The 22,968-nt window shown below is 41.1% G+C and overlaps 1 protein-coding gene across 6 annotated transcripts in view; it reads right to left on the bottom strand.

Annotated features, from left to right (window-relative positions):
* The window catches only part of LOC100644721 (teneurin-a), a 704,524-nt gene that overhangs the window by 237,883 nt on the left and 443,673 nt on the right, over positions 1-22,968 (bottom strand). Inside the window, exon 1 of one of the 6 annotated variants that reach the window (XM_020863511.2) lies at positions 19,730-20,682. The exons of the other annotated variants lie outside the window; for them this stretch is intronic. Within the exon in view, the coding sequence (XP_020719170.1) occupies positions 19,730-19,769 (40 nt within the window). The 5' untranslated portion in view covers positions 19,770-20,682. Of the gene's footprint in view, positions 1-19,729; positions 20,683-22,968 lie in introns of those variants that run through there. 6 annotated transcript variants of the gene reach the window in all.

Genomic DNA, 22,968 nt, shown 5'->3' on the forward strand with positions numbered 1-22,968 from the left:
AGTGTTCACGAATTATAGTTCCGCGGTTACTTACGAGCTTACGCAGACGGTTCTAAGGGTGTACTTGCTTCTTCTTATAGATTAGGTTCAACATAGGTTTCCTATATCATTAGTGTACAATAACACTCCCGAAATGTCATTCGACAGTTGAGAGTTAAGATTCTATTTATTTTACAGAAATATTTCCATTTTAGTATGATATAATAAAGAAGCACAATGTAGAGAATGGAGGTTAGGATTCCACAAAGTTTCCTAACCTCACACACCGTTCGTAGAAACCTATATCATCCTCTTCAACGAATAATATTAATATATTGGAATCTACGAAACATCAAACGAAAAGTATACCTTACAGCACAGAGCTGTGAAAGTATCCCCAGATAATTTTTATCTACAAACATCTCTTCATACTTCTTTAATATTCTTTGATGTCAACGCACATAAACGAATACATATCGCTTATTTATTATACATACTATAATCCTTGACATAGCGGTTTCTAGCATCCAATGTCATTCAAAATTCCCTTAGCCTTTACATTCGAAGCAAGAAGTACTATATGCATTTGAGCATAAAGCATCATATTATTAAACACGAGGTACATCGATATAACCAAGAAAAGCAACAACAGCGCCACGAAATCTGCATCGAAACGCGTATTAGCGCACCGAGAGTCGGATCTGCTGGTTAATTTTTAAGCCTTCTTTCCCGGTCGATGTCAGTCTGACGTTGCAATTCAATTCTGCCCTCCTTCATGCACAGTCCCAGGAAGCCAACAGCGGCTCGAAATGTCATGCATATTCTAGTTGGTGGAACATCGCGAACCGACGTTCCCTTTATCTGTATAGTTAATGACTTCATAACTAATGTAGCTGTTACTGACGTCCTTCCATCGATCGGACCAAATCAGCCGCTGCACTTTTTGTCTTCAGAATACCATAAACGCTTTCCATGGATTAAATCGATCGTCTCACCTTTCGTTCCTCGATCGGTAACACCCACTGAACTCTAAATTACGTAGAGTTCAGTGGTAACACCAGTGCTTGCGTGGAACTGATTTTGGAGGTTAGGACGGCGTGGTGAGGTTAGGTAGATTGTTTCTTTGTTTATGCGGAGAAAGTAATGGGTAATGCGTCAAGCATTAGAAGATACACGCATAAATCATTATCGTGAAGTTATAATGATCTTAAGTAACGTATCAATCGTTATGAACTTTGCGAGTTAAAAAAGATTTTCATGAAATCATTCCTGCAAACACCTAAACACATCAGCCATCACCCATCACAAGAAGAATAGAATACCAGAGTTCAAGTCTGAAGTCTCTTCTTGAAATTACCAATTAAACCAAACGTTGAAACCAGGGGATAGAAAAAAGGAAGAAGAAAAAAAAAAGAAACAAAGAAGTTTGGTTGGAGAAAGAAAAAAATTACTGAAGCTGAACGGCGAGTCATTAGCGAACAGAAGAAAGGAGGTTAACGTTCCTTCTTGCGCTTCGACGCAGCAAAGTTTCGTCTTCATCGGACCGGAGGCAAGGTTGTTTCAAGACGTCTTTCGCCCCTTTATCTGCCCGGCAATTCGTCACTGTCCTCGCGTTCCAGGATTTTTACGAAATTCTCTGGATCCTCAGGGCACGCTTCGGTACACAACAGCATGACGAATCGTCGTCGCGATATTGTTCTTTTCGAATCTCCAGGATTTACGAACTACCAAGAGCAGAATACTTGCGCGCGCGCGCGCCATCTTGCTGGATAAGGACGTTCTTAAATTTGACTAGTCTATACAAGGATATGTATGGAAATTATCGAACGTTTGAAAATTATTCGAATATTAAATATCAAGTTTTACATAGACGATGGAGCGCATAATATTATGAATGACAAAAAATATTTGACAAGGAAATAATATACTGCTAGATAGAAGGTTATTTGGAAATAAAATGTGGAATTCTGTGCAGAGGATAGAGCACATAATATTATTCGAAAAATTTTATTCGTATTCTGGAATGAGAGAAAATATTTGACAAGAGAATCGCATAAAATGTTTTACTCCCAGATTTTAATGAAACTTCGTAAATAGAGAAGTAAAAAATTATTTGATCCATATTCGTAAATACGAGATATCCAATAATAGATGTTTAACAATAAAAAATAGATATCCTTTGGAAGAATAAATATTACTACTAGCAAATAATATTTTGTTGATGTTTCTTTAGACTTCTAAATGAATAAGCTACTCTATTCGTATTATTTGTATATAACTTTGTTTACGATATTATCAACCAATGATATGAATTATTTCGATTACGATCAAAATAAGTCAGTGTGATCTCTACAGCGATGAACAAATGACCTTGATTTTAAAGACTATTGGTACCACATTGACTGAAGTATGTGAGTCAGAATTGACCATCTAGATAACACCTGTCAAACATGTATTTCCAACGAAATATCTTGTTTGTTATTTGAGTAGATATTACAATGAACGTGCATATCGATTGTTTCGCCCTCGTGTTGACTTTCAAGTCACACGTGTGTACCGAACAGTCCCATGATAAGAACTGCACAAGCTATCCGATGCAACTGGACCATTCGTGCAGCTGTAAAGTGCAATTATACTACTCCCTTGTGTTCACAGCCTGCTCGTGTTTACTAACAACTCATCGCGTTCGTATGCATTGGTCGTTTTCTAATATCTTGGAGATGCAGTTGTTTCGCAATTCGTTTTAATTCCTGTACAATTTATCTTATAACAATTTTACATATGGTAAATGTTCAAACAGTCTTCAGAGTAAACTAACAGATATAATAAATTTTATTTTCAATTCTGACTAGCATTATTAATTTTCACGATACAGTATCCTCTGCAAATTTGTTTAAAAATTTAACGCTGCTAAAGCCTAGCCGGTTGGTAATGGACCAAGACAAACTTGCTTCGTATCTCTAATCAGCATACTTATGTGAGATATCTCATACTGTATATCGTTATATACAGAATGTTCGCTATATTCGATGATATATGTACATACCGCGTACGTACCAGCTACTACTGCACATTCACTAATCGCGAGATCATGTGCACGTACTGTTCCTGATATTGTTCTTTCATACGGCGAGAATTTACGAACTATGAAGAGCAAACCTGGGAAGCAGGTTGTGCGTACGCGCGAGCACGCTGACTTAACAAACACGATCTTAGCAAACATCTCGAGTCCGCGAAGGCAGCATCGCTGCACTGGCTAAAAACTGTACGGCTAATTTCCACGGAGTCTGCTTAATCCAATTTACGACTCGCTGAAACATTTATGCCGCGTAAAATTTGCTTATGCAAATCACACGCAGTAGTTACCAACTTGGCATAGTTTTGCACGTTGCGCTGACTCTACTGATCATGGTCATCTTTTTTTTTCTGATCAATTATTTGACATATTCAGTCGCGATAACTTCGACCTTCGATAAATAACGAATCGAACAACTGACCTTAGCCTTGCTACTTTGTTCAACGATTTAATTTATTCAGAAATCATGAAACATTTGATATGGGAAGGTCTTCCAAACCTGCACCTAAGGTTATACCTGAATTTCTACTGGATTCTACTAGATCTAGCCACAAATTAACCTTTGCTCATTCTATTTTCCATTTGAGAAATTGAAAAACGTGTAATTGACAGTGAAGCAAGCAGAAAGCTACGTATTGCGAGTATTTGCAGAAAAATAATATGGTCAATTATAATACATATTCCCGATGAAACTGTCATTTCTAGTCGACACTGTCAGCCACAGCTGTCTCTCGATAATGTCACAAATCATGCTGGCCATTCTATAGGGATCAAACAATCCAGTCAAACACATTTCACTCTCAAAGCAGCGCGTAAGTGGACGCAAAGACGTAACGCGGCGTGAGGAGTCCATTGTCAGAATCGCGAGATGTTTGTTACGCGAACCGATAGAGGACCGATCAGAGGAATGTAGAACTACTGAACCTTACGTACCTTCGCAGCTGCGATCGAAATTACGGCGTCATTTGCAGACGGAGGGTCCAGGTCGAGATCAAAGGCTTTGATCGTTGCACGCGAGAGACACTGTGACAGATCGAGCTAGAACGCGCTGCCCTTTGTAACAACGAGCATAAATTGTTGCGCGTCAGACACGCGGTCACCGGCCATTTCACGCACGTAAACAGTCGTAACGCCGCGCAAAAACCACCGACAACGAGTCCTTAAGTACATGCGTGAAACTTATAATGCGATTCAGTATTATCAGTCTCAAGTTGCTTTTTTTTTTTTAATTCTCCAGCTTCCTGCTCACTCGTTCAATCCCGTTTCACATAATACGACAAGAGAGTGCCCGGAGCTCTCATTCTCGGCAAATGGACACTAAAAACGTATATAAATCGAAAATGTAAGACAGTCTCAATTATACCAAAGAATATAAGCCCTCTAACAAATAAAAACTACATAGCCGCAAAAAACATCTTTTGATGAAGTACCAGCAATTCTTAGTCCAACGCTGGTTGTGCAATCGTATGACAGACATGCCATACTAACAAACCTCGATATTTGTGCGATTTGTAATTAATTTGTAAATGATAGCTGGAAGAAGAAATCGTTAAATATATAAGCGCTCAGAATTACACGAAGATGAACAAAGTTAAGTGAAAGTGCTCAACGAATGAGCTTCCTTTTAGCCATCAGATTTACGCGCTTACGTATAAAAGTGTATCTGCAATTTCTGCAAAGATATAATTCATTTTAGACTGAATATCGAAGTTTCCTCGTTGAAATACAATATTTCTGCAATTTATTTTACGTTTCTGTTTGTTTAACATGCCTTACATGTACATTATTGTACATAGAGCTCATACAGATCGCGCAATCATGGCAATAGAACGAAGAACATAGCTAGAACCAATCAAACAGTGCTTCGATATTTCGTACTTTCCTTTGACCAGTGGTAGAGAAGTGATTTTTGTCGTCATTGGTAGTTTGTTTCGTTGGGAAGCGTTCGGTTGCTCGCGAAGGAGGAGTGCTTTACGTGGCTGTTTTTTCTCTGGAATGTTATTGCCGACTGAAAAACGATTCTGAAAGGGGAGAAAGGCGCGCTCGAACGTCCTCAAATGTGTCGGTATTTTCGGCTGGTCGTTTTACCGTTATTCGCCTTCGAATCCACGCGAAAGGAATTCTGATCGTGCACGTGTGTAAATTTTCATGCTGCGCAGTGTTTGCGCTGGTTATGTCTTTGACATCCTTCATCGATCTTGCGGGTTGTCATCGTAGATGTCTTTGTTTGTTCCTGAACGTTTGCTACTTCTTTAGATGAATTGCGCTACGAGTATGATGTAGTAGATATTTTACATTCCTCCGAAGAGAGTACACATTGCAATTTCTAATATTGTGCAAATTTCTCTTGTTTCTTTGCTGATTATTTATAGTAGAATTATTATTAAACATACTTCTCTTGGCTGAATATTAAGGTAGAACGGTATTTACTGGTATGAAAATTTTCAAAAGCTTGAAAAACTTTAGCTAATACACGTCAATCTGTGTTCCAAACTACTGTTCGTGCGTAGAATTTTGCTCGTTATTCTACAAATGAAGCAACGATCAGAAATTCCCAGACCACTCGTATAATAATCCTGCCCTCGCTAAACATCGTCCAAAATTCCCTTTAGTCGTCGCGCAATAAAATCTCATGCTCTCGAAGCTCAAACCAGTCTTCTCTATTTCACTCTACAAATTCAGGAAAAATTATGAAAGAGCCACCCGTTTTCGGCCAATATCACATTGATGCACGCTTGAAACGCCGAAATTCACTGCACCCGTTCGAGCACGCTCCTCGAATCGATCAAACTGTCCGCCGTTGGATGCAGAACATCGCGAACGATTGACACTATTTTTTCCCCCATCTTTCTCCTTTTCCTCTTTTTTCTTTCAGGAGAACGAACGTATCGGCAGCGGGAGGGAAGATCAATCATCTCGCGTGACTGTTTAAGCTCGACTCGATGAAATTGCCAGTTCCGTCGGTGGTTTCGTGTTCCGGCCGATTTTCACCGTGAAAAATCGCGACGTCCGCTGTTAGAAACGCTGGCTCGTCATCTTAACGTTGCCTCGATCGATATTTTCTTCGTTTCCGTAAAATTGAAAATCGTTGCATGGGAAACGATTGTTAAATTGGTCGAGGAGAACATTTTTGCCTTTGGAAGTTTAGATTTTTATATGGAAGCTTGGAGATCAAGAAATATAAATATAAATATTCAATTTCAACTCGAATAATTCGATGTATTTACATACGGTCACTAGAAATCTATAAAGTTCCTGAACTCTACTTAGGAAGTACATTAAATCCAAATATCCTGATTCATAGAATTTTGTGTAAAAATAAAATCGTTCAAAATAAAGGTTGGTGATCTCTGACTCGATGAAACCATCCTCAAGACACTTTATCCTTCGTTCAAATAGTAACAACGTTCGAAGACGTTCGCAACCAAACGGGCGGAACGATCGACGCCGATCTAGCTAGTCTACTTCCGCTCGAAAAAGTGTCATTATCCGCTAATGGCGCGGCAACAACTGGGTCGATGCACCAGTACGGTTAATGACACGGGCTGCTTCGTTCCATCGATCGTACGACCGATTATCTTACTGCGCTTATATTTGTTCATCGATGCATTTTGCAGAAATTCTTTAGTTCTAAAAAATAGAATTTTCACTGAAATTCCCCGTGCAATTTCATTGTATCAATTTTGTCGGTCGAAAGGTACGTTTCGTTAGTAAATTTATACAGCTCACCCTGGAACATCGTCTTCTACCAAAGTGACATGACGCGATCGTGTCGCGCACCGTCTTAACAAGAGCGATCGAATCCTGTTAGCTAAGGAAATGCAGGAATCTACCTCAACGAGAGAATGGAAGAGTAGTGGAAACGAAACGAAACGAAGAGAGAATCAAAAGTGAAAGAAAGGATAGAGGCGGTGGATACGAGAGTGATAACCGACGCGATAGCGAGCAGTTGGAGTGACAGTCGAAAGGACGTGCAAGAAGAAGCGGAGGTGGAGAGAGCAGCGTTGCGCGTTAGAAAATGGAATTTCGGTAGCGAGAGATGCGAGCAAAGAACTGGGAGGCCGGCAGGTGGAGAGATCGGTGGCTAGAGAGAGATAACGGATACGGAAAGGGAAAAAGAGGAGAGCTGGATGGCTAGGTCCATGGATGGAGTGGATACAGTTGAGTCTAAGGGTTTCTTGGTTGTTGGGTGTTTGGCTGTCCGCCAGGGAATCTCTGGAGCGCGACGGTTACCTTTTTCTCCACCGGCAGATCTCCCAGCACGTTTACAGGATGTTTCAAAACACGTGAGCTTAAATTCTGGAATAAATTGGAATGTGGCAATTGCGCGGAAGTTTGTGCGAACGTTCGTACGTCACAAACGAAGTTTGTCTATCAGTGATAATGTCTATATACAAATTATGGTCGATTATATTTGTTCAATCTAACGGGGAAATTTCTTGAAGCTTGTTAAATAGTGGAAAATTTTCCTCCGCAATTTTTCGTTATTTTCGCTTGAAATAAACATAGTGTAACTGAATTGCTAGAACCATCTTGTACAAGGAATAAAAAGTAACTTATTTTGAAGAGTACAGAATCACCTGTAAGCCCCTTCACCTATAATTTTTCCACGCCCTGTGCCATTTCCTTCGATATTAAACGTTAAAGGTCACTTGAAGCGACCTGCAGCAACTCAATTCCGCCATCTTCCGCCATATCCCGCATCGACACGTAACCTCGTCGTTCTTCTTCATTCTATCCGCTCGTAAAACGCGCGTCTCGCTAGTGTGCGTGGCGGCAGGATGCGTTTCGCGGCGCAAACAGCGCCGCTTAAGACTCCGTAAACACCAGCTTGATTAACGATAATGGCGATCTAGGGCGATTCCCGATAGTCTGCCACTCGATTGCGGGATTTGAAAGGGTAGGAACGATGGAAGAGGACCCAACTATGGCGGCGACGACGAAGGGTAAACCATCGTGGTGCATCGTGCAACGAAAACCGGCCGGCCAATGGAAACAACGGGCCGTGGGGACGGCGAAGGTAATCCAAGAGGGTGCGTGCCCAGGCATCCTGATCGCCGCTTTACCCCTTATAGGTTTGCATGATGCGTTATGATCGTTAACAGAGAGTACTTGGTGAAGAGCCGCGGATATTGTCTGACGACCGCTGCCGCCTGTGGTTAATCGACGATCGTTGCTTCCATTGGAAGCTTCTTGTCCCACACCCTCTCTACGCTGTTCTCTCTCTTGCGTGAATAGCGTGGATGGATTAATATAGTTGGGAACGGGTCGTCCGAAGCCGCGAACTGGCGAGCTGCGGTGCAATTAGCGGCGGACGTAAATGCCGTCGGGACTGCGTTTCTCGCGCTTCGCGGGCTATTAACAGCGTTTCTTGCTACGGAAATTGTTGTTACATTGGTTCTCGCTGCAAAGGGATTCAGATGCTGCCGGTACACCGATTCCTGCATGTTTGCCACGTTATCAGGGAAATTGTGCAAAGGGCTTAGGTTATTTTCTTGGATATTTAATTCTCATTTTTGAGATATGTATAATTTTATATGCTACACTAAAGATTAGCCGCGTAGTAATGACACACATATATGAGTATGAGTGTGTGGGAGTAGGTGTGTGCACAGCGTCTCGTCAGACAGAAGAATGCAACTGTTGCGTTGGTAGTGCGGTAAGGAAGATGGCGAGACAAAGAGAGTGCTGAGACGCGTGCAAATATGTATCGACGAATATCTTGTAAATCACATATTTAGATAAATGTAAAACTATTTTAATATCAATTCTAAATGTAATCTAAATGTTCCTATAGATTTATTTCGGCGATTAAGATCCACAATTCTCAACACTCATCTATCGTTCATTTCTCTAACTGAATTTCTTCCATTGCGACAAGTTGAGAAAATGGGAAATAGCGAATATAACAGGAAGGTAGATAGTTAAAATAAATCCTCCCGTTGAAAACGTAGGGACGAAATTGAAGGAAGTTTATATGCTTTTGAAATAACTTTTAGAGAAATTCAGCGCACGTTTCTTCTCTGATTATTGTCACAAAATCATCGATATTATGTTTCATAAACATCGTTTCATTATTCAGCTGCTTCGCGGTGGCGCAAGCTCGGTAATAATCCACAGAGAGGCATTGCACCGATTCCTTTCCACTTCTGATCTCGTAGCCCAACAGCAACTGACAACCAGTAATCTCCGACTGTTCACAAAGGAACCGAAGCTTCCGCAAAGCCCGTTTGCAATAAGATCAACCGTATATCTCGATTTAGCCTGTCTGATCTTGTGGAGCGCTTGTGGCGCCCTTCCGCTACCGCAAATAGTTTTACTTTCTGACAAAATGCCGCTTAGAATCTATCTATGCGACCAATATAATCACGGTAATCGTCTATAGAAACCCAATTACCAAAAATTTAATCTGTCGATTTTTGCAACATCTATTTGCTTGAACGTGTTAAAAAATAGCTATATTTGAATTTGGAAAATCGATCTAGCCATTACAATTATTGCAACTCTTTTAACTCGATAAATTGTCATCACTAAATAGGTTTTAAAAGTTTCACATTATTCAAATTATTCGGCTTTATAGAATCGGACAGATTGGTCTCTGCCGGCAACAGTTAATTGAAACGATCCATCTCGCATCATATATCACAGAAGACGACCATTCAGAAAGAGAGCGAAACTTTCCCTTCTCTGTCAACAAACGTTTGCCCATTTCGCACCCCTCTGTCGTGCACCAGCAACCGTACTCGTTGCCAATATCCTCAGGATCCTATCGGTTTGGCGACTAATGAATGTTTATTAGTACAGGATCTGCCGACGTATCGTTCCAGGCTCGAGACGGATCGATACGAGTCTAGACGTTTGTGCCTCGAAATAATTGATTCTAACCTGATACGAGATCCACAAGCTAAGGGATGAGACAGCTTGAAACTGTTCGTCGAGATACGCTTCCGTGATATTCCCGGAGACTACTTAAAGGAGATCGACTTCTGTGTGTTTCTTGGTCGATGAGGAAAATAGCGATGGGACCTTCTGTTCTGAAATCACGTTCAACTTGCTCAAACCTTGTCAAACTTCCAAAAGGAGGAACCTAACGAAACCTTGACATCAGCTATTTAATCTCGCGACACAAATTTCTTATTTTCAATATGTATTTTAATATGTATTTCACATAGTTTCGCGAATTGTTAATAAAATGAATTGGCCGCAACCTCCTGAAACCTCGTCATACCTTTGCAAACCCAAAACTTAATTATCATCGTCCAGTAGATTTACATCATGTACGGTCATTCAATTTACCAAAATTTCTTATCCAGCTCGCAGATCGAAATATCCAGCCGTGTAGTGAGGTTCACGTCGTGTTCATACGTACATACGTTGTTACGTACGGTAGGTGTCCGCGTGCGTACACGTTCGCGCTTAGTGCCCGCTATTAGGAGTAAAACCGGAAATAGAAGTGGCTGAACTTTAACTAGCTTCGCAGCGGAATGGTCTCGTTCTCTTCATCAACTCAAACTACGGGAATTAGCTTCTGGCCCCCGTCCAGATTACTTCTGTACGCTCTCTTCCGCCGCTTGCCCCGTCTCCATTTATCTCGTTCCTTCTTGCTTCCTCCGTCAAGAAACTTCTTCCTAATATGTTAATTATGAAAACGATAAGCGAATGATAATCAGCCGTGGTTATTTCGAACCGCTCGTCCTCTCTTCGACACTGTACCAATTTTCCCGTTATCGCCGTGCTGCAACGGGTCGGAAGTAGCTGTCGTTCCTTCTTCGTTCGTTAGGGCTAACTGCCGCTTGAGGCGTGATAGTGTTCTTGTCTTTTGGAATATCCTCCTGATTGAATCCTTCCATAATATGCGCTCTCTTTGCTTCTTGTCTGATTTTCCTTTCTTTTTTTTTTTTTTTTAAGCGTAGGGGATTTGGACGTAGCGTAGAATAGATCAAATAAGAGATAATATAGTAATCACACAATTCGGAATAAAATTCAGCTCTCTATAGGTAAGTTGTATTATTTATGTTCACGCCTAATTCTGTTACTTATTGAACTCTTTCGTATATTATAGTTGATCAAATTTTAAGTTCAACATTTAATAGGTTTCTCAGAAAAATAAATATCTATTTTGGAGAAGTGTACGTGTGAAGTTTCGCCAGGAATGCGAATGATCCAAAACAGTCAGTGATGGAGTAGAACAAACTGTACACCTTGCAATAGCTTTGAACGAGCAATTGATTAAAAATTTAATACAGTTTCATTGTCGTCAACACATTACGTGTATCGAAAGTAACGCATATATCCACATCATTGTCATATTTGTCACCTACTCAAATTAGCAACGCCGATGTAATGACTCGTTACAATTACCAGCTGCCGCTTTTCAATTACATAATCGAGTTAATTAACCTACCGGCGTGCAATTAACGGTAAACCTGGCGCAATGTTCCTCGAAAGTAACGAAAGTTTCATGAATAGTAACGCCCATGGTGCGCCCCAAAAATCACGACGGTGGCGCCTGCATAAAGCACAAGCTATTCCAAAATTGAACAGGAACAAACGAGCCACACCGCGCCGGAATAAAATATCATTAATGTAATGAGTCGAGCGAGAAGTCGTTTAAACAACGTCCGTGCAAATGATGCGATTCGTTAATGCAGTCGCGAGCAACCGGTGAATTAGCGTCGGAGACAAACGATTATACGATTTAACGGGCCGGTTAACGCGTCGATATCGTTTTAATACGTTCACCATCCTCCGAATTATTTCCACCGATCGTCGATGTAACAGCGAAGAGCGCGATAACTGAGAAACGTATATATACCGAGTGCTTAGTTTAATTATATTCGTCTCTAAAGATAGTAATAATTAATTAGTAATAATTCTTTGTATAGAAATAAATTTTGTGTAAAAAGAAAATAATCTAAGCTATGTAATCTGTAGTCTCTAAATGGGAGGTTGATCAAAACTCACCTCGTTGAATTTCTCTGCTCTTGAGCTTTCGAATGATACACTCTTAGTAACTATTTTCCAAAATGCTATAATACAGTTGTCGCATTAATCGTAGTAAACTCTAAAAGCTCCATTTAGATTACGCTCTATACCTATGTACAACCCTAAATTTACAAGCTCTATCACGTATTTCGATATTTCTATGAAACATATTCTCGCGTTATTAAATATTATAACGGTATATGTTATGTATATATAATTATGTTAAATTTAATATTTTAGATAAAAAGGAAAAAACGGTGGAACGATACGGTAGAATTACAAGGAAAATTACTAGTGCAAGGATCGATATGCTGAATTTACTTTTAGGGCCGAACAGTGTGCATTACATATAGGAGGCAAATTCGCGTACGGCCGCGGATAAATTGCAACGAGCGTCCTCTGGTCGCGCCAGCTGCCGGCGAATCGCGCATTTGCGTCACGGTCGTCACGTAACTTGTTTTACATGGCCGCTTTTGTCCTGCATGAATCTTATTAGCGCCAACCCATTTTCCCAGGAATCGAGTTAAATGCAGTTTTACACATTAAACCGTTCCCGTTGCTTGTTCATCGTTCCCAACAAATAGGAAGGGCGAGTTCGTTACTTTCGCCGTCAGCTGTCGATCACTAGGAAATCATCGATTAATAATTAGCTATCGCTCGAAACGTTTACATACCACGCGACCCGTGTTTTGTGTCAGTCGAGCCAAAGGTGATATATTTGTAGATTATTTTTTAAGAAATTGATAATATTCTTAATACGAGGAATTTATTATTAGCGTTACTAAGCGAAGGATGGTCTGCCGTGAATAGTGCGCGTAGGTAATATTACTGTGGAGAATGTTAGTTCGTAGTGGCAAGCATTTCGGAATTGTAATTCAGCAATACAGGGAATTCTGAAATAACGACGTGTACAATTATCTGTAGATCAGATATACACGCGAAGATTAAATTTCAATCTATGCTGTTTCATGGAAACGCCAGGATAGTGGTCAGTCTGTGATTCGTCGGACTAGTTAGCAAGTCATAATCTCAAGGAAAATTATCGTTGCAGCTTTAGTGTGTACAGATAGATTGCGATCTCGTTTAAAGCTAATCGAAATTAATTACTGCAGGTTGAAAACAAATTCTTAAGTTCTCTATCAAGCTAACGGTGTAACACATTACGAATCCTTAGCACCACGTCAAATTATATTCCCTCTGACGAGTATCGTAATTCCGCGCAAACGGTATTAACGCATTTTAAATACTTGGTACATCGCAGGACGAAACGTGCGAACGTACGACGAAGACACGACGACGCGACGGTAAAAATACACGTCGTATTTTTTTTTCTCGCCCCGCGGCATTGTTTCCACGGGGAAAGTGGTTTATATTTACCCCCGGGGAAGGATGACTTTTATAGGAGAAGCGGAATCCCATCAAGCGCATAATATAGCCGCCTATCGAGTTGGTCGGGAGCGGCGCGCAATCGACGCGCGAACAATACGCTCCGTACGGAGCGATATAATCGTTAAATATTTCGTTTCGCCGTTGTATAAATCGTATCCGTCAAAGCGTTATTTTTTTCCGCGCTACATCTTTTTTTCCTTCGTTTTTCATCCGTTCCTCTCTTTTTCTTTTTCGCTCTTTTCTCCTTTTTTCAACTTTTTTTTTTTTTTGTTCGATCGAGGTTGGTTGTTGTTTTAATCCGAACTGTTAATCTCATAGATCGATCTCCGGCCGCGGCGGGTAATTCAATACGGCCGGGGCGAACAATTTTCATTCATCAGCGCGAATTCCATCAGCGAAGATATTCCAACGTTTGAAACACCGTGCTGAAAACGGGGTGAAAAAAAAAAAAAAAAAATTGTGCGAAGCGCGCTTTAGAGAAACGGGGCTTCGATATTTTCTAGCGATTTCCGCGTCCTCTTCGCTGGTGTCGCTCGCGCGCTCTCGATACTGAATTATATAGGTTAGACGGAGAAAGTTGCCAGCGAGTTTCTATTATATTTACCACTTTATTCGATGGCTGAAGGATTCTCGATTGTCGCTTGGTAACCTATATGAACGTTCGTGACGGGGTTTCTTTGGAAACGTTAATTGGGCGTTGTCGTGGAAACGGTCTTTCTGGAATTCATTCGACTTCATGCTGTGTTATAGTGCACTATTGTCGATTATGAATAATGTATTTTAGGTAGATCGTTTTTAATAGGCCAGATTATTGATATACTTTCTCAATTGAATTTTAATTAAAAGTTCATAATATACATACATCGTACCTTATAGTTATATAAGTATTTTAATATAGGAGATTATGTATATCTACGCAACATTGTATTTATTGAAATAAATCTGAGGTGATTTTGGTGTAGGACGTGTAGGGTGCAGAAGAAATACTCGGCGGTGTTTAACAGTATATTCATTAACATTTTAACTGCCACACCGAAATCGCATGTTTCGCTCAGGACGGCACAGGAGTATTTTTATTATTCAAAGCATATAATGGCAAAATAATAATAAATTGATAATGTAAGACAACATTCTTCCCCAATGGACCGTTTATCTTATTGGTGGTCACGGGTGACCACCGTGGCGCCTTGGTAACAGTTGATAGCGACATATTATAACAAGGCTTCGTTTATTTCAACAAACCATTCGCATTTGTTATTTCGTTGTAAGCAAAACATCCAGAATATATTGTTGAAACGTGTAGATTATATTAGTAAACAGTATTTGCTCATTCTATATATAATAGTAAGGTATATGCACATTTCTAACTTTAATTAGATGATTATAAAGCAGCATTTATGATTATTTTCCAAGGTGTGTTTATAATAATATTCGTAGATTACCACTCAAAGATATGGATGAAAACACAATGCACCGTTAGATGCAAAATTTGTTCTCATTTTTTTTTATTGATGTCCTAGTAAAAATGTTTAATTGTTCAATGGGGTACCTTTTATTCCAAAGTATCTTCTATTTATCGGTTATATTCAAAATGCCTTAATTGTCAATTTTCATTCAATTTTTATTATTGTAAGAAGTTCCGTGGCAGTCAAAGTGTTAACAATTCTCGCTTTCGACTCTTCACCTACAACTCTCGTTTCCAACTGACGATTCTCACTTCTCGGTTACAGCTCAACTGTTTTCTTCATCTCTCAATATCCTCACTACGCACGCGTTCGTTAGACATTCGCGACCGTTGCCACAAAAATTCGGCGGAAGAATCGTAAGGATATCGATGGCTCATTAGGCCTGTCGGCGCTTACACTTCGATGATACTTGTATCAACGAAACCGTTGGAAAGTTTTGTTGTTGAATGTCGCTACAAATCCTTTTTATCTCGAGATAATATCTCCGACGTTTGTTTGTTGCTAACTGCGATAGTATTTATAATTTATAATAGTAATATTCTTGAGTATTCCAAGTACCCTCAACAGTTGCGACCTCGTGGGTAATCAGACGGTCGTCTCGCGCTTTAATGTGCGTGCGCCTTATAAAAACTTGCGAGTGGGAAAACAAGGAAAGCGTGGAAAGAAACGAACCTAGATTCTCGCAGGATCCATGTAAATTTTGCAGTAAGAGAGGAAAGATGGGGGATGGAGCCGTCTCGCAGGATCGATAGAAACTTTGCTCGATTCATCGTGGTCCGCTTGCGCTACTATCGAAGGATAAACGGTAGTTTGTTCTACTTTTATCATGGCGGTAAGGAGAAACGCTTTCTACGATGAATATTTCTAAAATCTTTATTACTGATCATTGATAGTTAAAATAAGATTATTTCCATTTAAGGTATCTTACTACTAAAAATAAAAATACTAAGCCGGTATACGTCATACTCAAGAATAACTGTTTGAAACCAATATCCTCTCCTGATCTAAATTAAATTAAACGAAATTCTAATCTAAGTAATCTCTGAACATAATTTTTCAAACTATTACCCACTATTATCTACCAATTTACAATTATTATCTGTTACAGGATGTCTGATTTTACGTATATATTATTATATTATTACATCACGTATTTATTACTACCCATATTATTTAGTAATAACAGACACGGAAATTGAATAATATTTTACTACTACGTGACAATGTAGGTAATGCGATAGTGAACTTAAACGCGTTCATTACAAAATTAATTCACGCACACTTCGGTAATTCCCAGATGAGGAAAAACGACACTAGTGCCGCGACAGTCATCTCAATTCTCTCTGGTCCTCGATTAAACGCGAACGAACGAGATGGTTGCAATTTAAAGGGGACGATGATCACTTATGGAGACACTTGTTTGCGCCGAGGCGCGTTTCTGCACGACAAGAGTTCGCGGACTAAAGCCGAAACGAGGGATGACAGAGCACAATTGACGGCCACGGCGATAGCAATGCCCATTTTATCCCCAGGAGGATATAAATAAAACTCAAATTGAGCGAGGGTGCGCCACCGACGCGATGCGCTGCGTCTACAATGTATTTACGCAGCCAGCACTTCCACCCCGTAATTTCATTTTAGATAAAAATTCCGCAACCCTTCCCGACGTCGATATTTACATTTTTATCCGCCCGCTGATATTTTTGTTTACTCGCCTCGTCGTTTCCACTACAGTTCTGGTTTCCGTGGTAGATTTCACGGTTGCATCATGGCTTCATCACAGTCAAGTTTTTCATTCCCCTTTCCTTTCTTCCTTTCTTTTCTTTTTTTTTTTTTTTTTTTGCTTCCGATGAGATTCGTGTAAGATATTTACATATCGCGATTTACTGTGTTCCTGAACATGGAGTTTACGATCAACGCATGATCCGTGATTGCTAAACTCTTCTGTCTTGTATTTTTAGATTTTCTCCTTATCCAGAATATTTGCGAAATGAAGAATTCGTTAAGAAAATTGCAGATATTTTTTTTAATTCGTTGAAGCTAGATCACCAAGCAATGGTTTATCATATTGTAAATTGATTGAAATAGAAGCAAACGAAATGTTGCATTAACATTGTCCCTTAATGGTAGTGATCCTAAGCATTTCACTGAAACCCTACCACCACACGCAATCAATCAGAGAAAAAAGGCAAAAATGTTTCCCTCGGTCGAGAATCGTCGCATTAAATATGTATTACCTAGGCGTTGGTAAGTGGCGTGCAATTAATACTTTCGAATTCAATTAGCCAGGCGCGCATGAAGAATCTTCGAATAAAACTCGCGACCATTGCCGCAGAGACGTGGAGAAAACGTCGGCCGTGGTGAAAACGCAGTAAAAAACGTGGGCGAGCGCCACCCTAGCCTGGGCGGATTGCATTAATTCCATGCACGACACGTAACCCTAGCAATAAAGTGGCGTAATTGCCGATGCGTCCGTGCCCTTTGGGCGAGAAGAACACGGGCAGAAAAGCCCATTGGCGTCACGGCTACGAGAGGCGGAATGGAGGAAGGTGGCCTTACAAATCCAGCTCGACGCGCCCCACACGGAGCACGCAGACACGAAGCCGACTTATGCGAGCCACGTGCGCCATTCTAATTTGCTTACGAGCAGCGTGGCCTTAAAGCAGAATGCGTTACGGGGAACCCGTACGTGCGACGACCACCATGGAGCGAACAATGCGACGCTGTCCTGCTCGTTCTCCTTTTCTTATTGTTTCGCTGCTTCTAACCTGGACATGATCCATTCGGCCGACATTCTTTACGCGACCGAATAAAGAAGTCAAGTGGCGTTCCGCGTGAATACGTCGTTTCACGGGGTCTGATCGTTTGGTGAATGTGTACGGTGCGGTGGAGACAATTGGCAGTGGACTGTTTGTATGGGTGGGATTTTTCGGAGGTTCGATTGATGTCACTGGGGGATCAATGGGGTACTGTGGATTTGGAGTAGGCTGATAAGGCCAGAGTTTTGTAGATTACGTGGAGTGATCGAGGGGATGGTTACTTAAGTGGTTGTTGTTTGGTGAAGTACGGTAAGATACAGGGGTTAGGTAAGGACTCGTTAACTTGACGAAAATATTTAATCGTTAGATATTTTTGTTACTTGTTGAACGAGATCTTATTGAGACTATTGAGTAAGATTTTTTCTCGCGAATATCGTTTTGAACAAACTGGGAGGATGATTTGCATGTACTCGATCCAGAGCGCGAATCTTTTATTCTTCGATTGGAAAGCGAAATCGATGCGCTTGTCGCGGAAAAAGACGTTGCAAATTTTATTCCATTCCTTCATTTCGTCGCTATCGTATCCAGACCAATTTATATTCCGTCGGAGACTCGCGCGGAAAGCCTGAAGGACCTAATATAATCCTGGGTACAAGGGGTGGCCGGTACGCTTGGGATCTAACCTGCATACATTTCCCAAATAGGCGCGTTAATGTTAAGAATACCGCGCGCGTGTTTTTCCGCCGCGGAGGGGCGCAAGAAAAAAAATATAACCGTGACGAAAATATTAGGGGAGGTTCGTGTCCCGAGATCTACACCGCCCTTCCTGTAGTTTCGTTCCTATTCGGAAGCAATACTGAGTACGTATTTATTTCATAAGTGATACTATTTTTTGTCTTTAACTTAATAATAGTGGAGTATATAGGGTGGCGTATCATCGAGCGTCGATCGGTGTCGCTTGAGGGATTAGTTCACAACATGGCAATATTCATAGCAGAAACAGCGGCAACAACTACCGCAACGTCTATTAGCCCTATAGTTCACCGTTGCAAGCAGCTAAAACTACGACAATCGCATCGCCGAATTCCATTTACCGCGATACGTCTGGCGTGGCGTAACTCGGCAAATTAGATGACGTCGTAAGGTAATTTGAGCGGTCTCGAAGGAGCGGCTTTAATTCCGTGTAAATACGCGAACGAACAATTTACAGCTGGAACCCCGGGCCTGGATGAAATTTGCGATTTGACCGATAATTCTACGAAGTTACCCGACGTCCGGCATTTGCATTGTAAATCGGCGATGTCGCCGCGCCGTGGATCGCTTAAGGAGCCCAGCCCGACAAACTTTGTAATCGTATACAATTCTCCAGCTGGCGCTTTTTCCACCGAATAATTAGCAACGCTAGCTATTTCGGTACTGGTGTTTCGATACAGCGTCCGTTGCTCTCTCGTATCACCTTTAACAGGTGCAGTTTTGGGTCAAAGTTAAAAGTGGACCTATTGACCTAACCTCGTCACGTACGGTCGATCGTTCAACGACGATCATCGGGCAATTATGAATTCGCTAACGATAGTAAATTATTTGTATGATTGGTTAATCATTTAGTTTGTAGAATTTTGTTATTGACTTTCATATTTTGTAAATGAAAGGTGTGGTTTATGTTAGATATCTTGCCGTTTTCCGTGAATTTTTAGGTTAAATTATATTTGGGTGAAAAAATATATTATTTTGAAAAAACTTTTCATTTAGCTTAGGATGCTGTTAAATATTTTCTAAACGTAATTACGTATATTGGATTTCCTACTTGGATTTAGGCAATTTGTAGGTTAACGTAGAGATGAAATAAAGTTCTTCACAGAAAGAAAGAAATAAACACACAATGCAAACTTACAATGTAAACATTCAACTCAAACATAAAAATTGAAGAAAGAGAAAAACACAAATAAATTATCCTCGCCCAAGATAAACAACCAATTTTGCTAAATGCAACAATTCATCTTGTTTTTTATATTAAATTTAAAAGCATGGCTCGCAGGCAAACTGGTAAACATTAACCTAACCCAACTTCCACTTACCAACACGGTCTATGTCTTCTTGCGTATAGTAGTGATGCATCGTTGCTGCTGGGTCAGCTTGCGGTAGCAATTGAATCACTCGGGCGACAGTTTATGGCCGTACGATGATCATCACAACCAATACAGCGGTCACTTTACTCAGCTATTACTCACTTCCATCTCAAACAGTCGCGAGACCGCCCATTCGCCACTTCCTGCACCGTATATAGTTTCGTCCGTGTTTCCAAATCGTAACACTTTATCTAAATCCACGGAAGCCACGATTTTATCTCCCTCCTCCCAATACCAGACTCCAGGTTTGACAAACGAAGTCAAAACGAGTTGCAAGCTACGAAAGGCAAAAACGCGTAAACAAGTCACACGACGATCGCTGAACGAAACGACGGTCGTTTACCTTTCACCCTTCGTCCCATAGTTCAACGAAACGTAAGTCGGTCGTATGTAGACCAACGTAAATAATACTCTCGATGATACTCTGGATAAATCGGCGCCAGCTTACCTCGACACACCTTGTCCGCGCACGACGCGGCTAATTTTCGACGTGGCTGTCAAACCAACTGATCTATCGACGCGCGGCTCTTCGACTGCTTTGCCGACGGCACTGTTTACGTGTACGCGCGGTTACACAGTCACACACAATGTATCAGAGCCGTGTTCGTGTTGTAAATCGCCAATACACTCGTGAGGTGCACTCGAACTTTCGCGCGAGGTTTTCGAGTCGAACTTTAAGGTTATGATAGAAGTGAAAGCCTTAACGGGATGCTGTATACGTATGCAACACTCGGCGACCAGGTGGCGGTTGCTCGCGTGGCCGAGCCGGCGGGCTGTGTAATCAGGACGAAGAGAGAAGGAGATAAACTGAGAAAACGAACGAAACGTCAACCGGCGAATCGATTGACGCGATAGAAATTTTCTTGGCGACACGACGATATCAACAACAATCGAAACACGGGCCAAAACGACAGGTCCAACAACATTGTGGTGGAAAACGCTGGTCCGCTACGCGAGTCTGCGCAGTAGGCTGATCGCGCGGCAGCCACGCTACGCAGCCAGTGGCGACGGTGGCGCCATCACAGTCGTCGCGCCAGCGTCGACACGCAGTACACCCCCGCAACATCCTGCTGCTGCCTACTGCCACCTACAACCCCCCAAAATCTACGGTCCTCATCGTACGCGTTGCAAACGTTCACCAGCCTACAACCGCCGCCACCGTTGCCGCCGCTCGTTCTCCCATCCGCCCCCGACCCACCGTCGCTCGCTGCGGTATCGATTGGCCCAGTTGTCCCTCGTCAGAACGCCGCGGCCGCTCCAACATTCGTACCGTCGTGTTTTCTTCATTTTCGTCTTTCTTATTTCGCATTGCCTTTTTCCTGTTCCAATTCGTTACTTTCATTTCGATGATTTTGAAGAAGAGATGTATGATTGAGGGAAGCGAGTTTTAGATTAGGCTCAGATGCATGTTTTCGTGTTTCCTACGTCTTCGTCTCTCTTATGTTGCTTATTTTCCCTACGTCGATTCATTAATTTGACTTAAACGATTTTAAAGAGAGATAGGATGAATACGATTGAGTCAGGTGAATTTTTAGATTAGATTCGATTAGATGTCAGGGTGAAGCGAGTAACAATTAGTCTGATATGTTGAAGGAATGGGATTGCAAGTTATAAAATGCGATCTCTTAAAAACTGACTAAATTTTTTTAACTTTCGCTGTCGATCTCGATCTCCATACCAATATCTTCCTGTTTGTTTTTTATTGAAAAAGTACTACCTCTAACCACTTCAAAGAAATGGTTGAAAACTGACAATGAATCTAACTTTGGGCCTCTAAACTAATTGGATCAATGAAAACGAAAGGTTTCTTCAAAATTAAATCTTCAATAATAAACGAACTTCTTATAATAAACGAACGATCAATTCATAGCAACTAGTTCGTATAGTAGCGACTCTTTTAACAAAAGGCGTCGGAGCTTTGTGAGATCGGCAAAGACGAATCAATTGCACGATCTGCATGCTTCTCAGACTGCGATCCTCACTCGAGGACATCTCAAACAACTTGCTCACGGAAGGACAATTACCAAACTATAGGATCCGGACTGTAGACGGTTGTTACACAATTCGGAATACTGCAAGAACTTTCGATCATGCCCGGCAATCCACCGGGCGATATTGCATCCCACTAGAGGAAGCTACTTCGAACGTTCACGCTGATACGCAGCCTCTGAGAGCTCAACTTCCTCGGGAATACGACACTTCTTCGTCTTTATCGCCGATAAAACACTCTTCTACAATTTGGCCAAACGTATCCAAACCGGGCCTTTCTTTACTAACTTTCGTAATGTACGTGCTGTTCACGAATTCATGGTATCGATACATCGAGTGCGTAGTATTTATTGAGCACTTATTGAGATGGCTAGCAGAGTAATGGCAATCGCGATAAAATAATACTTTCTTTTATTACTGTAAAAAATACATGATAAATGAAGATGAATTTTTGATATCTTCTTTCATTAAGAAGAGAAAAGACATCAGTATGTGTAGTATACTATCTATTACATTAAAGTCGTTAAAATAATTAAATCATAAAGTTGTCGACCTTGCAGCAAAGGCTATTTTTACACAATTTATTTCAGTGTTCAACCAAGACTCGATTATATAAATTTCATTTATCGAAGTTCTATTTTGCACTGAAGTAAGCTTCCATCAAAAATACCTTTGTCGGTACATTTTATTTAGGACACACACATACATACACACACACACACACATACTCTTTCTCTCTCTCTCTCTTTATTATCTCCGTGCAGAAAAAGAATCTTCATATATCAAGATTCTTCCAGTATCAGCGATAAAATAAAGGCGAATGTACCATAGATTTTTGGAAGAAAATTCTGGAATTCCAGGGGAAACTAGTCCTTAGGCTTCTTCTGTTGATCTGAACGAGGGTGGATCGTTCGCCGGGAAACACGGGGTATACGGGGCAATGGTAGCCAGTGCGATCGTGACCGGGGAGAACCAGAAAACAGGAGGGCGCATAAACGACAAAGGAGGGCAGGCATTATTACGTGCCAGGGCTGAATGCATGACAATGCCAAGCGAGATTCTCGTTCCTCGTTCGTTTCCACCGATCCCAAGCATCGAGTTCTCTCTCTGTTCTTCGGCTTTGTCCCCTTGGTCGGTGGGAGTCTCGCGGGTGCGGCCCAAGCATCGTCATGGGACCGCCATCGCTTCCACAATGCTAC

This window comes from Bombus terrestris, chromosome 6 (assembly GCF_910591885.1).
Source record: "Bombus terrestris chromosome 6, iyBomTerr1.2, whole genome shotgun sequence".
Lineage (NCBI taxonomy): Eukaryota > Metazoa > Arthropoda > Insecta > Hymenoptera > Apidae > Bombus > Bombus terrestris.